At 38.3% G+C, this 17,040-nt stretch overlaps 1 protein-coding gene and 1 pseudogene across 1 annotated transcript; one reads left to right on the top strand and one right to left on the bottom strand.

The window, feature by feature from the left end:
* Window positions 1-1,404: 1,404 nt before the first annotated feature.
* Window positions 1,405-10,089, top strand: LOC122639890 (annotated as a pseudogene).
* A 1,177-nt stretch (window positions 10,090-11,266) lies between these two features.
* On the bottom strand, window positions 11,267-11,869 carry LOC122641047 (stigma-specific STIG1-like protein 1). The gene has a single exon (XM_043834367.1). It carries the CDS (start codon window positions 11,769-11,771, stop codon window positions 11,268-11,270), a length of 504 nt encoding a protein of 167 aa, XP_043690302.1. The 5' UTR covers window positions 11,772-11,869; the 3' UTR covers window position 11,267.
* Window positions 11,870-17,040: the final 5,171 nt, after the last annotated feature.

Raw genomic sequence — 17,040 nt, 5'->3', positions numbered from 1 at the left:
AATATTACCCAAAAAAAACTAAGGGTGTCAATCGGTCAGTTTGGTCTTGGCTGAGAATGGATGACTTTGAAACCAAAACATCTAAATCATTGAATTAAGGGCGCCAATGTTATCCAAAAAAAACTAAAGGTGTCAATCAATCCGTTTGGTCTCATTTTCCGGTGAGAATGGATGAATTCGAAACCAAATCAATACTAAGTGTTTTTGGGTTGCTGTCAGTTTCAGATTGGCAGGAGCTGGAGGGTCTAGACACCCAAAAACAGGGGGTGGGGGGGGGAGGGTTTGGTTATTTCATAGGAGGCCCATTTGGGTCAGGTTGGTATCTGTTTCTTGTTGGTTTAATATCATTTCATATCGGTTTCGATCCGATTTTCTATCCTTGATGCGGATTTCTGTCAGATTTGAGTCTGATTTTCAGCAGGTTCCATAATACCCCAAATCAAACCTATTCAACAATAATTGGTTCGAATCAATTTAAGTTTTTTCATCAGATTCGCTCAATTTGACCGGTTCGTAAAGGATTTGACACCCATACATTGAATGTTGGATCAGCACGTTGGTCCCAGTGTACTTGAGTCTACTGGCCACCGTTTATGACCAGTACTTGAATGTTAGTTGAGACCAAAACCATAATTTCCATCGATCTTATCCAACCTTTTCTTCAAAATGAACTGTATTCTCTACTCAGCTCCGTTGTAATTGAATATTTCACTCACTTTAAATCATAACTAGATATTATTTTCTTGTTCTTCTTTTCTCGAAGAGTTGTTTGGTTATTCATTCTTTGAAATTTTTAGAAGTTCATAGTTGGTCAATATTAATTGCCTCATGGGTTTTGCTTCAATTCTTGGAAATTCCTTTTATCTTCTGTTGTTTTCTACCATGGCTCTTGAAATGTGTGAAAGGAAGAAGACGGAATGTGCAGACCCAGATTCTCCAGATTCTCCATCGTGAATCTCCTTGCTTTTGAAAATAAGGTTTTGTTTTGTTTTTGGTTTAGGTTTGGTCCAATTGAGTCGGTCTGTTTTGTTTTGATTACCGTTTATCTCATCGAAGCAAATTTGAAAAAATTTAAAATGGCCCATTAGATCTCTGGACTCCTCTACTTCCGTTGCGTGGTACCGCTGTGCGCCTCCACACGCAAGCGCAGCGGAAAGTATCGCCTTACCCCCACTCAGGCAATGCGTTCGGGCAAGGGTAAGGCGGTATATTCCGCCTTGCTTGTATGTGGCGCGCACGACAATAGGAGTACGGAAGTAGAGGAGCCGAATTGTTAGATCTCTCTTATGCCAAATGTCGTTCTCATAAGAGATGATGATGCCAGCATCACTGGCATGGCAGGAAAACGTAGCTTGACACCTGGATTTTGCCCATTTATATATAGGACGATATTAACTCTTAAGTGACCCTGTGTGAACCAATTCTCAATCTCCATTTTCCATGGCGAATCCCATCTGTCTCCCACTCCAAGAGAGAATCCCTGCTAGAAACACCCTTCAGAGAGTTATAGATCTCATCATCTTCTTTCTCCTCCTTCTCCTCCTCTTGTATCGTCTACTGTCATTCAACGTTCATGGCGTAGCTTGGAAGCTTGCATTCTTCTGTGAGTCATGGTTCACCTTCTGCTGGATCCTCACCATGAATGCTAGATGGACTCCTGTTGATTACACCACTTACCCTGAACGCCTCTTACAATGGTATTGATAACAGATCTTTCTTTCTTCTTCTCTTCCTCTTTTTAATACCTAAAACCACTCTTTCTATATAGGGCTGGTGATGAGCTTCCCCCAGTGGACATGTTTGTGACAACAGCAGATTCAGTTCTTGAACCACCAATTATCACTGTGAACACTGTGCTTTCCTTGTTGGCTGTAGACTACCCAGCTCACAAGCTAGCTTGTTATGTCTCTGATGATGGAGCTTCTCCTCTTACCTTTTATTCTCTTGTGGAAGCATCTAAGTTTGCCAAGCTTTGGGTTCCTTTCTGCAAAAAATATGAAGTTCAAGTTAGAGCCCCTTTCATGTATTTTTCTACTGAGCCCACCAATGCAAATTCCCATTTCTCATCGTCAGATTTCCAAAGGGAATGGAAGAAGATTAAGGCAATATATAGCTCCAGATCTTAATTTCTTTCCATTATTTGTATCTTGTATTATCTAACTTAAAACTCTAGTTTTTCCTATAAATACTAGTTGAAGACAACAACCTGTTTATTCCAAACTTGATAAACAAGATGTATAATTGCTTTAAATAACCTTGTGCTTAAACCCTAACCCTAACAAATAGAGGTATATCTTCTCATCTCTCATCTCTATTTTTGAGTTTACAGAATGAATATGAAGAGCTTAACCAAAGAATCGAAGAGGCTGCTCAGAAATCCGTTCCATGTGATCTGACTGGTGAATTTGAAGTTTTTTCAAAAATAGATCCTAGAAACCATCCATGCATAATCAAGGTAGATAACCCATTTCTTGATTAAATCCAAAAAAAAAAAAAACTACCTGTAACAATTAGAAGTATAGGGTTCATTTGTTCTTTGTATTTCATTTGCAGGTCATATGGGAGAACAAGGGAAACCTTCCAGATGAGGTGCCGCACCTAGTATATGTGTCTAGAGAGAAGCGGCCCAAGAACCCGCATCATTTCAAAGCAGGTGCCATGAATGTTTTGGTAAGAACTTATAAAAAGGAAATCAATTATTGTAGACTGTAGTCCCTCCCTTACGTACTTTCAAGTTATTAAGTTACTTTAAAAGGAAATCAATTATTGTAGACTGTAGTCCCTCCCTTACTTACTTTCAAGTTATTAAGTTACTTTAAATGTCTTACCCTAAAAAGGGTTTCTTTAAATGGGTAGACCACAGCATAGATGGATCATCTGCACGTATACACAGGTGAACGAACATCTTAGAGCCAATCACATTTTATTGTTGTTTTCATAAAAAAAACCCTCCTCCCTTTGTAAATAGCAAAAACAGAACAGGTGTTTGGCTCTCTCATGTACGTTCACCTGTTGATACGTGCAGAGGAACCAAACTCCAAGTTAAACATCAAAATCAAGGTACCAAAACTGAAACCTTGCCTCCTTTTCCTAATATATTTACTTGGGAAGCAGTTTTCTGTCTAGGAGTGGGGCCTACGTCAGCACTCTCATGTGTCTATCTCTCTCTTCCTTAAAACAAGGGGGCAGAGGTGTCTTTTCACATGGGAGGAGAGAGATAGACTCATGGGAGCGCTGGCATAGGCCACACTCCCGAGAAGAGATCTTTTTCCCTATTTACTTATAGTGGACTTTCTTATTTTCAAAAGTTATTTAATATATAAAAGGGTAATCCTATAATTTCATATGTGCCTATCTTAGATACTGCATTAAATGACTTTCAATATTTTGAAAAACCATTTTACCCATGCATTAAATATACATTAAATAACTTTTTAAAAATAAAACAAAGGGTAAAACAAAGTAAGCTTACAATCTTGTTGTAACCAACAAGATTTTCCCTTTACTTATTGACACACCAAAGTGTCAATTAATTTATGACCTAAATTTTTTTATCTCTTAGTTGAACACATTTTTTTCTTTTAATTGATGGTAAAATCTATCATTTTATATATGTATTCGAAAAATGTGAGAGACAATGGTAATTCTTGAAAATGACATAATAGTAAATCATTTTTAAAAACTTTTTTTTACCCTTATAGGACAGATAAAAGAAGGTTACATGTTCTAAATACTCTTATAATGTGTCATTCAGACAATCAAATTACCTAATATTACTTACGATATTGAAATGATCAGACTAGAGTCTCAGGAGTGATGACAAACTCCTCTTTCATGTTCAACGTCGATTGTGATATGTTCGCAAACAACCCAAAGATTGTTCTCATGGCAATGTGTCACCTACTTGGTTCTGAGAAAGAAAGCGAAAGCGGATTCGTTTTGTACCCACAAAAATTCTATGGAATCTCAAAGGATGACCCGTTGGGAAACCAATTCTTGCTTCTACTACAACAAGTGAGTCATTTTACCTATTATTGCCATTTTATTCTCTTGATTTCTTTTCTAACATTGTCTTCAACTTCATTACGTTTTCTGCTCAGATTGTGGGCCGTGGATTAGCAGGAATACAAGGGTCTTTATGTGGTGGATCAGGATGCTTTCATAGAAGGAAAGTTATATATGGACTATCACCGGATGAGGCAGAAACTAAAGCAAGATATATGAGTTTAATTAATGGTAGTTCTTCTTCTTTGTTTTTTTGAATCTCATAAGTTCAATCATAGTATGTCAACATAATGTATTGATATTATTACATTGGTAACATTGCATGAAAATTATGTAATCTTGAGGTAGGGGTGTCAATTGGTCCAATTCTGGGCTATCGGTCCAGTTCTCTAGGGGTTTCGGCTCTAAGGTGTCAAGACCAGATCCGGACCAATAAGCTCGCCAGTTCCAAATTTGAGATCCAGGACCATTAACTAATGGGTGGTCCGGTTCCGGTTTTTAATCAGATCCAAACATGCCCTTGTTGAGTAGCCAAATGTAAAGCATTTTTCCCATTGGAATTAGAAATCTCAAGCAAGCTAGAATCTTTCAAAAGCAATTCATTAACTACCGGTGTGTGTCCTCTATGTGCAACAATATGAGAGGGGTAGAATACTAGAATTTGAGGGGCCAAGTGTCTTGCTTAGTCTTGGGTCATGTTCTAATAGTAACTGGACAACAACTGTATAATAAAAGTCACTTTAACTATACGTTAAAATAGCAAAGATCATCTTTTAACATTTTAAAAAAGAAAAAATTGTGCAAGACAAGTTCAAGTGTATCCATTTCTTCTGGTTCCAACGGTTCCGGGGACCCGACCAAATCCGGCCGGACCAATAACATATCACTAAGACCAGATCCGGATCAATAAGCTATTGGGTGGGTCAGTTCCGATTCCTAGCGGGACGGTTTTGGTCTGGTTACAGGTTCCGGTCCAAAATTGACACCCCTATCTTGAGGTAAGATGTTTATTTTCTCGGAGTATTGGCATTTTTCTTCTTGGACCTAGTTACTCTCCACACCTACCATCTGATATGCACCCCGGAGAAGGGTATTTCAGACCATGAACAATAAGGTTGGGAAATAACGATGAACCAAGAATCCAATCATAGTATCACATCACCATTGATGAAGAGATTTAACTTAATCTTTTTCTTCTTTTTGCTAGGAAAATCATCTTACGAAGCACTTCGAGCAGAATTTGGAAATTCCATTGAATTTATGGAATCTACGAGTCGGGTATTGTTTGTTATGGATGAAAACCCGGGCCATCTGAAAGATCTTTCGAGCTCTATCAAGGCAGCTATCTTAGTAGCTTCTTGTGAATACGAGTACAACACACAGTGGGGTAAACAGGTGGGGTGGGTCTACGGTTCCACAACAGAAGACGTTCTCACCGGACTCAGGATTCATACAAAGGGTTGGAAGACCATCTATTTTGACTCGGACCCATCTGCATTTCTCGGGTGTGCACCTGTGACTGGGCCCATGACATTGACCCAAATGAAGAGATGGTCCACTGGTCTACTAGAGATTCTATGGAGCAACAACAGTCCCATCATTGGCACGCTCACCGGAAAGCTTCAATTCCGGCAATGCTTGGGCTATCTTTACATATTGATTTGGGCTCTACGTTCTCTACCTGAATTGTGCTACAGTCTATTGCCAGCCTACTCCATCTTCACCAACACCAGTTTCCTACCTACGGTAATATTTTTATGGGAAAAAGAACTCAATCTGAGAGTGTGCATGGTCTACACCATCACTCCCATGAGTCTTTCTCTCTTCTTCCCTTTTGAAAAGACACCTTTGCCCCCTTGTTTTGAGGAGGAGAGAGATTAAGACACATGGGAGTGTTAGCGTCAACCATACTCCAAGACAGAAAACTGTTTCTCTATTTCAATTCCATATGATTAGAGAAAGGGTTCTTTGAGCTAGCGTTATAAGGGGCTCACCAATATGATACAATGAAACAGAGAGAAATAGAGAGACAGAGAGTGCTAGTGTACCCTCCACTGACAGCCCAAAGAATCTTTGCCAATATAATAATTGGAGGGAAATGCACAAAGTGCTGATTCCGAATCCGATTCAGCCCCCCACTTGGGGACCTCCCCATGTGGGATCTTCTCCTGCTCTGAAATGATGTCATCGCCCCTTCTGACACAAGGGGAGGGGATCCTTCCACCACATGAGGAGGGGGAATTGATATCCTCTACTTCCGCCTGCCCCTACTTTCGTGTGCGACCTACACACAACGTGACATGCAAAGACCGCCTTACCCCCGTTCGGATAAGGCGTTCAGGCAAGGGTAAGGTGATCTTTGCACGCCCCATTGTGTGTAGGGCGCACAAGAAAATAGGGGCTGGCAGAAGTAGAGGATCCATACTCTGGGGAGGGAATCCAAATCCACAGACTCCAGTGTGCATCTTCAACTCTCACATAATGAGATATGGGACCCATAATGATAAATCTCTATCTTATCCTGACCCATGTAGATGATAATATTCGCTGCACATCTACATTGCCATGAGTGTAACGTGCAGAATTTGTCCCCATATTGATTGTCACTAGTATTGTGGATTTGAAAGAAAAAAAAGTCCTTGGTAGAAATGGGAGTGTAATGATGAGATCCAGATGGCGCGGCTGCCTGTATGGCCTATGCTGCGGAGACGCAAGGTGGTGCACAATAGTCGTCTTACCCCTATTTGGGCAAGGCACTTGGGTAGGGGTAAGGCGATCATTATGCACCGCCTTGTGTTTGCGCAACATAAGCCGTTGGGGCAGTCGCATCATACAGGATTTGGATTGATAAAGATGATAGAAGTCTCCAATCAAGGTCACATCACCCTGAAAGAAGGTGGAAGAAGGAATTCTTCTTAGTTTTTATTAGGTGAAAGAAAGTCTAATAAATTTTCAGGACTTTTAATTTGAATGGTGGACCAACGGTAAATTCATGTGATCGGATCCTATGTTTGGGTGCAAGAATCATGCGAGATTCAATTAACATTCTTTTTACCTACCATAAAATTGTATTTATCAATCATGGTAAGAGTTTAGATAATTTATACAATCTTGACTACAAAATTTTCATTTTCTTTACATATATGATTTTATTTTCTGATTTTACTTTATTTTGTTTCCTTTTTGTTGGGAAATTTAAGGGTGAAATTTTTATAATCATTATCATATTTAATATGATCTTTTTCAAATTTATCATATTCAATAATAATAATATCTTTTAGATGTAATTTTTATGGGTAAAAGATCTCTACTTGATTGTATGACCTTTACATAAACCTCTGAGCCAATAGGGGAGCATACCTAGGTATCTACCTAGGGGGCAAATGCATTATTTCATAGTGTGCTCTATGACAGGGTATAGGAAACATCACTAAGAAAAGATCTTTTTCTCAATTTTTATATTACTTTTCAAATATAAAAAATTTAAATACAAAATAAATTGAAATGTAACTCCAAAATGTAAATGATTTAGAGTGAGTGCGCTGCATGACCATGTAACATATCGATTACAATTTTTTTTTAATCCAAAAATTAAACTACTTTATTACTATGTACATGATTGCATGCTTAGTGTATCCACCCAACTTGTATCTTTGGCAGGTCTTGTCATAAGGTTTAGTTTTTTTTTCTTTTGTCTTTTTTGGTAAAGTGTCATAAGGTCGACACTAAATGTCATAAATGCACGGCTTTTCATCACGTGACATGAGTCTGCCCTGGTACTAAAATCTACCCATCTCATGTATTGTCATAATTGCATAAACCTACCTCCGTTACCCCATGGATTGTCATAATTGCATAAAAGTTACCTACCCCATTTATTGGCATCAGTACTGAATTTTTATATATTCTTACATAACTTGTTGGGGGTGGCACCGTGGCAGTGGCATCCTAGGGTAGAGGTAAGAATGTCAATAGTTATGGTATCGGTTTGGGGCGCAAGTTTAACCCTGTCGGTCTGAACCTGTCTTGACCCATCCTGAGTCATAATAGGGTCTGGGCTGAGATATTTGGTCCTGAGATTGGATCAGGGCTGAAAATTTCTGGCTCTGAGTCAAGGTCGGGTTGGGCTAGGGTTGAGGGCTCGAGCTAAGCCTAACCCAGCCCGGCCCGATAATAAGTGATATAATGTTATTTTATATAAAATTAATAATTTTCTCCTGGCCCATTTCAGCCCATGCATTTCCTTCCCCCTCCCCATGATGAGGGCCAATCAGGGTCAACCCAGCCCGACCCTGAGGGTGGATCAGGGTTGGATTTTTCTGACCCTAAGTCAGGGTTGGGTCAGGCCTGGGCCTAGTTAAGGGGACTTAGGGTTGGGCTAGGGTTCTATAAATCCCGGCCCAACCTGACCCTATTGCAGTTCTAATATTGGTATGGTACACTATACATATTTCTCATATCGATACTCTATCGAATATCGATAGGTATAGGTATCTCTTATCGATATCATACTAAATTGATTCTATATTGTTCGATATAGGCATTCAATATGATATCGATATGGTATGGTACATTTTCACTATTTTGTTAATACCAAAATCATATCAAATACCGACTCGATATAGATATCTTATATTGATACCATAACAAATTTATATGATTCGATACAAATAAAATGGTACAATATCAGTATCAATATACGATATGTGATACATATTGACACCCTTAGGTAAAGGATCTCGACTCGTTGGGGAAATAATTCTCTAAGTCGTTCGTCAATGGTACACTAGTATACTATTTCTTTATATATCTCTGTTTCTAATTTGAAATGACCTCTTTGCACTTTATATATGAAACTGTTTCATTATTCTTCATTGATACATAGGCTGTCGTCACTTGTTCGGAAAACCCTCTCCCCAAGTTGTCATTATAATCATGGCTTTTATATGCCACTCTACCACTTGAGTCGTGCATCGTAGTTTCGTTTGTATTGTAAGGAAAAGTTTATTTTCACTTACGGTTAAGGATTTACTTTACCCACTAATTTAAAATCATCATTACTCTTCCTCCTTAAACGTCGGAGGTCTGAAACCCTTTATTATTGTTTCGAGGCATTCATCCAAGTGTAATGATCGGTGAAAGAAAAAGATTGAGGAAAACTCGGTTCATCTTTGTATCAGTCTTACAAAAATCAGAACTAGCTATAAAATATAGGATCGAGTTTTCCTAAGTCTATAGTCTAGGGGAATTCCTTGACTACAAGGTTTCAGATGCGCATATGGGGGAACATACTAAATCCTATGAGGTTATTGAACCCTAGGATTTTGGGGTGAACTTTCCACCGTGGTGGAGGAAAACTTTCTCCAAAAAAATGAAACATGCAAATGAGAAAGAGTAAGCAGGAATTTTTCAATGTTATATAAATTGCTAATTACATCCCAACATAGTTTCTTAAATCTTGGTAACTTGATATGCAGGTCTCCGAACCGGCCTTCTTCGTTGTTGGTTCTCTTTTCATGGTTTATAATCTAAGCACCCTATCAGATTACCTCCGATGTGGCGTATCGATTCGAGCATGGTGGAACAACCAGAAAATGTCGAGGATACAATCATCTACAGCATAGTTGTTTGGGCTGTTAGCTGTCATTCTTAAGCTGTTAGGGATATCAGAGACTGTCTTTGTAGTAACACGGAAAGACCAAAACAAATCAAGCGAAGATAGTGGCGGTACAGACTCCGATAGCGGCCGGTTCACTTTCGATGAGTCGCCAATCTTTGTCCCGGCCACAACCCTCCTATTGGTTCACCTAACTGCACTTGCAATGGCCGGCTTGACGGTTCAGCCTTTTCAAACGATTCGAGCTGGCCTGGCCGGTCCGGTCCGGGGATTGGAGAGATCATTTGCAGTACATGGGTAGTGTTGAGCTTCTTGCCATTTCTGAAAGGGCTTTTCCGGGAAGGAATTTATGGGATTCCCTCATCAATCTTATACAAGTCCGCTACTTTGGCGTTACTCTTCATGTACTTCTCAATTCGTGTGGGTTCAAAAGATCGAACCTTTTGAAGATTTACTCATGTACCCTTTAAAAGTTCAAACTTTGTAGTTCCAGGCACCCATCCATCCACCCAGGTGAAGTGAAGACAGGATTAGATCCAAAAGTCTAGTCTAGTCATGTTCATGTAAGAAAGTATGCAATGATCTTCTTCCATTGCTTTAATAAATTTCTTGTTTTATTCACCTAAATAAAAAATTTTAGATAAAATTTTCTCTACCGATGGTGTGGGGAAAAATTCCCAATGGATAGCTTTCTACTTTGTAGATTACTAATTTGACATTTTTATAGTTAAATAGATGGCCTATCCATCTCATTTATCGTGTACATATTTTCCCCTTGTTTTTCAGCAATTCTTGTTCTTCAAAGAATCTCAATCAAATTTGAAATTTTCAAATAAATTTTAGAGAAAGGGCAAAGTTTTCCTCCACCAATAGAGACGGTTCACCAACCATCCTAGGGTTCACAAACCTCCAATAGAGTTTTAATATTTTCCCAAAAGACCTTCGTGATGCCTTCTCCCATCCTCTCTTACCCTGCAGTGAATGGGATTTTATTCACAATGGGTGGAGGGACACTCAATGCATGTTCATGATAGGAACCCATTCTCATACATTCATTATTCTTTTTCCATGTCAAAAGTTGATGTGATTATTCCAACTATTGAATAGAATGGACACAACCTGACTTATCCATGTGTCAAATTGCAAAGTTCGATTCAATCAAATTTTCACATATGTATTACTATATATTCAGCTCCTCATGTATGTTCATGCACACTTAAATATCCTAAACCCGAAACCATTACATTCTCATTTTTTTATATGAAACCATTACATTCTAGTAGTGTAAATTTCAATCAAGGATGACGACGGGCAAAAGAAGTTGCAATTTCTATGATTAAATGAAGGACCGAGTTTCTCTCCACCCAAAATGAATGGGGATTTCATTCACTGAGGGGCGAGAATGGGTATAGGAAGGTATTTTGGAACATACTAAAACCCTAAAAGGGATTTATGAACCCTAGGATGACGGGTGAACCGTCCTCTATGGGTGGAGGAACACTTGGTGAAAATAAAAAATAAGAATATAGATACATCTCCATCCATAAAAACAATTGGCAGAGAGCTTCTGCAGATTAGATTGGTTACCTCTTATTGTTTACATAGCAAAAAGAAAACAAATTTAAGAATAAGGGTGAAACAAATTCTAAGCATAGTTGCATAACCCTAATACACATGATCTCCCCTTCTTGCACCTATTGTTGCATAGCCCGCAGTTCTTCTTATCAAATGATGGGTTGACACATTTACCTCTGCAACATATCTCGTTGTAATTGCACTTCTTCCCACAAATCCCACAATTTAATCGGTCTGTGTACACATTTACACAATTCTTCTTGCAGCAATCGGGTCCTGGGCTACCTTTTGCTCTGCATATTCTAGGGTATCTGTTGCAAGTCATCTGCTGCCTGGGGCTACTCGTTTGTCTCAGGAATCGACCAATTCCCCTTAGAGAAGTAGAAGATGATGGTTGTTCGCTTTCAGGCAAGGAATGGTTGAAAGGGTCGAACACCTCTACAGGCACTTCCATGGCATCATCATCTACTTCTTCTTCTTCTTCATCTTCTTTGCTCGGCGTTGTTGCGGTGGCGATGCCGATGATTAAGGCCATTGCCACTGCTAGAACTAAGAATACCTTTATCAACTTCATGGTTTAACTTGAGTTAATGCTTGAGGAAATGGAAGGAAATAGAACTTACAATGAGGGTTAGTGATGAAATCTGTTTGCCAGTGTCTTATAGATACAAAGAACGTTGAGAGGATGGGATGCAGAGGTTGGAAGGGTGAGTTCAGCTTTTATAGAGAAATTGCAATTTGGAGCGAGAGAGTTGACAATGTGAAGGAGTGGTAAACACGTACGTTTTTTGTTTGGGTTTTTAGTGGGTTGGTCAAGGGCTACTGAATAATAAAACCAAAAGTCATTAACAGAATGAAATTTTGACTTAAGAAAGGACAGCTAACTCGATTCAAACTAAGGTTGTGTTTGGTATGCATTCAAGGTTGATTTTGCATTCTTAATTGAATGATAAAAACGATTATTTTTATCATTTGAAAATGCAAAATTGACATAGAATGCTTATATACCAAACGTTGCCTAAGTGAGGATGTCATTGTTTCGGTTTTGGCTTGGTTATGTACATAAATATGTACAAATCGAATTCGTTCGGTTCTTATTTAGTTTTCTATATTCAATTTTATCGGGTTTGTGTACAGTCTCGGAAACAAGTGATTCGGTTTACCTTATTTGATTTATTTTTTTTGGTTCATATGAGATTTAGAAATTTCTTAATTAAAAACAGGCACAAAAATGAAACCAGAAGAAATGCAGAACTAGAAAAGAGAAATGAGGAGAGTCAATGGTCGAAGACAGGAAAGGTAGAGACGAAGTATTTGTGTTTTAGCCTTTTAGGGGTTTAAGTATGTTTTAGCACCTTAGCATGTTCTGTTTATACAAGTTATACTTCATTTGATTCTTTTCAATTCAAACCGACGGTTTAGTCTCAAATCGAAATTGAACCAAATTGAATGAAATTCCAATTTTCAATTTCAATTCTAATTTGACACCCTTAAAACTAATTAAGAGCAAGATCAGGTGCTATTTTATTAAGATTAATCAATTCTTCTATAAAAATGTATTTTATTAAGATTAATTTTTTTTTAGTAGAAATTTTATTAATATTAATCAATTCTTCTATAAAAAAAAACGTAGCCTAATTGAGCAGTCCAACCTCCGACATTCAGAACAACGCGGAATGGTTGACTGCTCAGTATATATATAGTAATCTAAAGGTACAACTGGAGTGAGCAGAATGTTGTCCTCGTGAGTTTAACCCAACTTGAAGAGAAAAGGGTTTTACCAAAAAAATAAAAGAAAAGGGCGATTAAAATACGGTCGAAGTACGAGAGTTTATTTTTAAATCAGTTAATGCGATGGAAACCTATAAAGCTTAGGATCCAGATCTTTTATGGTGCAGTTGTTCGTAGCGATATGTGCGATATAGACTGGGCTGCACGTATAATGATTGTCCTATTTCCACTCGTGCAAAGCATTTGGGTAGAGATAAGGTGATTTTTATGCGCGCGGCTCAATCTGCAACACTCAGACCATTACAAGCAAGCACACCATAGAGGATCTGAATTGTTAAACTTTAACAACACAGCATGTTTATGGTTTACGTATTAGGATAATAATTTGTAATTAAAACTTGATCATGGTGGCCTGAACCATGCATTAAGGGTCGGTGGTTTCAGAGTCCAGCTATGAACCATCCAATCAATTGGTCCATGAAGGACACCACAAAGAGACATGATTTGGGGCTAAGCTTCTTTTTCGGCTTCTCAGTACTAGAAAAGGTAGTTTCAACTTGGAATACAAAAAAAAAAAAAGATTTTGTTTTTGGTTTTTAAGGTATTTTACAAAGGGTGGATGAAAGGGGGATTAGGTGAGAAAAATAATAAAAGTTCTCTGCCATAGCAGGGTGTGCGGTGCACAGCAAAGGCCATTTGTGCCATGTGTCTCACATTGACATACGTGGTCTTTACTATGCCGTAGAATGTGCACCGCACACCCTGCAATATGACAATGTATCCGAACTCGAGGAACAGAAGGCTCGAAACCAAAACCTCCTGGAAAACAGATTGAGGAATCATTATTGGATCATCGAATCAAGTGATTCTTATTGGAATCGGCAAAGGATGATATCAATTCTAAGGCGATCCACTATATTTGGATTACTACGGACCAACGATAGATTTTTTTTAAAAAAACAAATTTTAATTGAAAACCAGGGGCAAATCTGTTCAATATGGGCCAATCTAGATTGGTATTGGATTAGTATCTACCAAGACCGATCTCATCCCCAATACTGATTCCTAAAACCGTACCTCCGCGCTCGTCTATGGGTACAAGCTCAATTCAACTTGGAATATAATTACTTTGTTTAAGTATTTACCATCAAAAGCTTATAAGACTAGAAACTAAGCGGTCCCCATTGGCCTCAACATGTGCCTAGAGTAGGTATTTTAGAGTAGGGATTAAAATTCTCTGCAATTCCTTCATCTTGTGGTGTCTTGCAGTTCGGACCTAGGAGCTCGACACGTAGAAGATACTTTATCCAAGGGTGCGATCTTGATTGACTCAGTTTTTTTTTTTTTTTTTTCTTTCTTCTCAAGCTCAGTATCGTTGGATTTCGCATCTTCCACATGTTGAGCTCTCAGGCCCGAACTATAAGGCATCACAAGATTAACGCACTGCATAGGATTTTTTAGGTGTCAATCCATGGGTTAGGTCCGGTTTTGGTCAAGTTGAATCAGTTTCGGTACTATTAATATTGGGTCAACTTGAAGTAATAGTGGTAATTAGGTAAAGTTGATCTCAATTTTGGTCCGGTTTGGATTTGGTTTTGTTTTGGCTTTCCTTAATAGGTTCTTAAGATAAAAAACATTGCTTGATTATGTAGCCTTGTGCCAGATATTGGAACACATAAAATTACCATCCCTCTATTGTATAATAAAAAAATCCCATCCATATCGATGCCCTTACACGCACTGATGCAAGCAGACAGCAATTTCTTATGCATTAATAAATAAAAGGATGCGAGGTAGGTCGGAAACTAAAAGTAAACATAGCCACGTATGTAAAGAGTTTGGAATTTTAGGTGAAGATAATTGCTGACAATTGATGCCAAACTTAGGTTGACATTACAGAAGCAATAGAACACAGTGGGAACTGCTGGGTTTGGCCAACTTTGTTTGGGCTTGGAATGGAATAGTTAGGTACGTACTTCTTCGGGTAAATTAGGCCAAATACATCTTAGTTTCCTTGACTTCTTCTCAGTCGCCCGTTCACAGAACACAACCCCCCCCCCCCCCCAATATGTATTATGTTAGTCCATAAACCCTATATAATGCTTCATGAAATCATGGATGATGAAATATTTTAGTATTGCTATTGGCAAACACTACATGTGAATGATATATTTGATATATATATTTTAGTGTGCAGTTTCATTTTTAGGGATATTAATGGTTGTGTTCATTTTTTAATTCGAAAGACCTCGTTTATGACATGTAAGATATGGTCACATTCTATTATTTGATTTTTAAAATTTAATGTTTTGAAAACCTTATACAGTTTTTTTATTTATTATTTATTTTGCTAAACAACCTTATATAGTTATATAACATATGTTTTCTATCTTAATAGAATTTTTTTTCTACCTACCCAAAAAAAAATTGGCAAACACATCAATTCTCAATGCTAAATGTGTTCTTTATCTCTTCCCCAAAAAAATAAATAAATAAATAAATAAATATATATATGTTCTTTATCATCTATAATGATTTTGGGTCAAATTTGATATTATGGTACTTAGTGGGATTGCATTAAAATAACGGGATAACTCAGGAGGTGGCGCTTATAATTTCCCTTCTAAAAAATGGTATTAAGATCGGTATCAATCTCGGCCAACACCAATACCAATCAATCATAAGATCGGGTATAGGCATTGATATCGGGTACCCTTGATAGACCGAATCCAATACCATTTTTAAAAAGCATGATCCCAAGTGGGGCAGCTCAGGATGTGAATGCCTGTTCAAAACTCTCTTTTTTGGGCCAAAGTAAGAAGTAAATTTTATTCAAGAGAAATAAGAGGATGAGAATCTCCTTCTAGGAACAACAGAATCAAACAACAAAGAAGGAATACCCCACCAAAACCGCAAACATCCCAGATGCAAGGCACCATTAACAAGGGAATGGGCCTCTCCATTACCGGAGCGAGGAATATATTCTCAACAACAACTCTAGCAGCCCAATCTAAGGCAAAGGAAAGGCCTTGTGAGGCACGAACAACAGACAAACAGTCTGAAAACACAACAGCAGAACTAAAATCTAAGAAGTGAGCCCCAAGAAGCCCATCACGGATACTCTCAAGAAACCTTTCCATCACGGATACTAAATAGTCTCAGATTTTTTTTTTAATGATTAGATTTGCCACTTAGCCAACTTGGATTAGAATGAAATTTAACATTTGAGTAAGGCAGAATGTTTCTTACGAAAAAAAAAAAAAAAAGTAAGGCAGAATGTAGTTTACATGTCTACCAAATTTCAGTCCCATTCAAAATCTGTCTAAGGTGGCATAAATTGGTGCCACCCATGCCCTACTAAGCTTAGTTGGATCATCCAACCAGAAATCCCGCTCCCAAAACCATAAATGGGATTTATGGGCCTCAAGTTTCCTTCTAGGATTTTATTTTTATTTTTTTTAAATTCTTTGATGGGTATCTCATGTGTGGGAACTAGGGGTGCAAGTTTGATCCAATGAGCCTGAGCCTGAGCTTGTTGTGAGCCTAACAATGCCTAGGCTGTGCTTTCCTGCCCATGAGTTGGGGCCAAGGTTGAGATTTCCCGGTGGAGTAGGGTCAAATTGAATTGAGCTCGGTAGGATTGCGCCTGGGCTGCAATAGCCTAGTCTGACTTTGGGTTGGGCTAGGCCTAGTAAGGGTGTCAATTCGGTACAATTCGGTTCGATACTGAAGCCAAACACCCCATACTGATACTGTACTATAACTAGTACAGTCCCATTTTCTCATACCAGTACCAGTAATTTTGTATGCTACCGATTCGATAAATGGTTTTGGTACCGAATCGACATCCTTAGCCTGGATTGAGCTAAGGGACCTAAGGTTGGGTTGGGGTTTTAAAAAATCTGGCCTAACCCGGCCGATCGTACTCCTATTGGGATTAATGAACCTTCACTTTGGGTGAAAAACCTTTTCTCTTATTTGATTTATTTTTTTAGCATAATTATAATTTACAAATTACGACAAGATGGAGAAAAAAAACACATTGAACGAGAATTCATTCACCATGGGACTTTTTTTTTGGGTAACCATTCACTGTGGGACTTCAGATACAC

Source organism: Telopea speciosissima, chromosome 9, assembly GCF_018873765.1.
Source record: "Telopea speciosissima isolate NSW1024214 ecotype Mountain lineage chromosome 9, Tspe_v1, whole genome shotgun sequence".
NCBI lineage: Eukaryota > Viridiplantae > Streptophyta > Magnoliopsida > Proteales > Proteaceae > Telopea > Telopea speciosissima.
Note: the sequence above shows the minus strand (reverse complement) of the source record. Positions and strands in the feature narration are given on the sequence as shown.

Excerpts from the sequence above, each read along its gene's own strand:
- LOC122641047 (XM_043834367.1), bottom strand. The coding sequence starts at position 11,771 with ATGAAGTTGATAAAGGTATTCTTAGTTCTAGCAGTGGCAATGGCCTTA.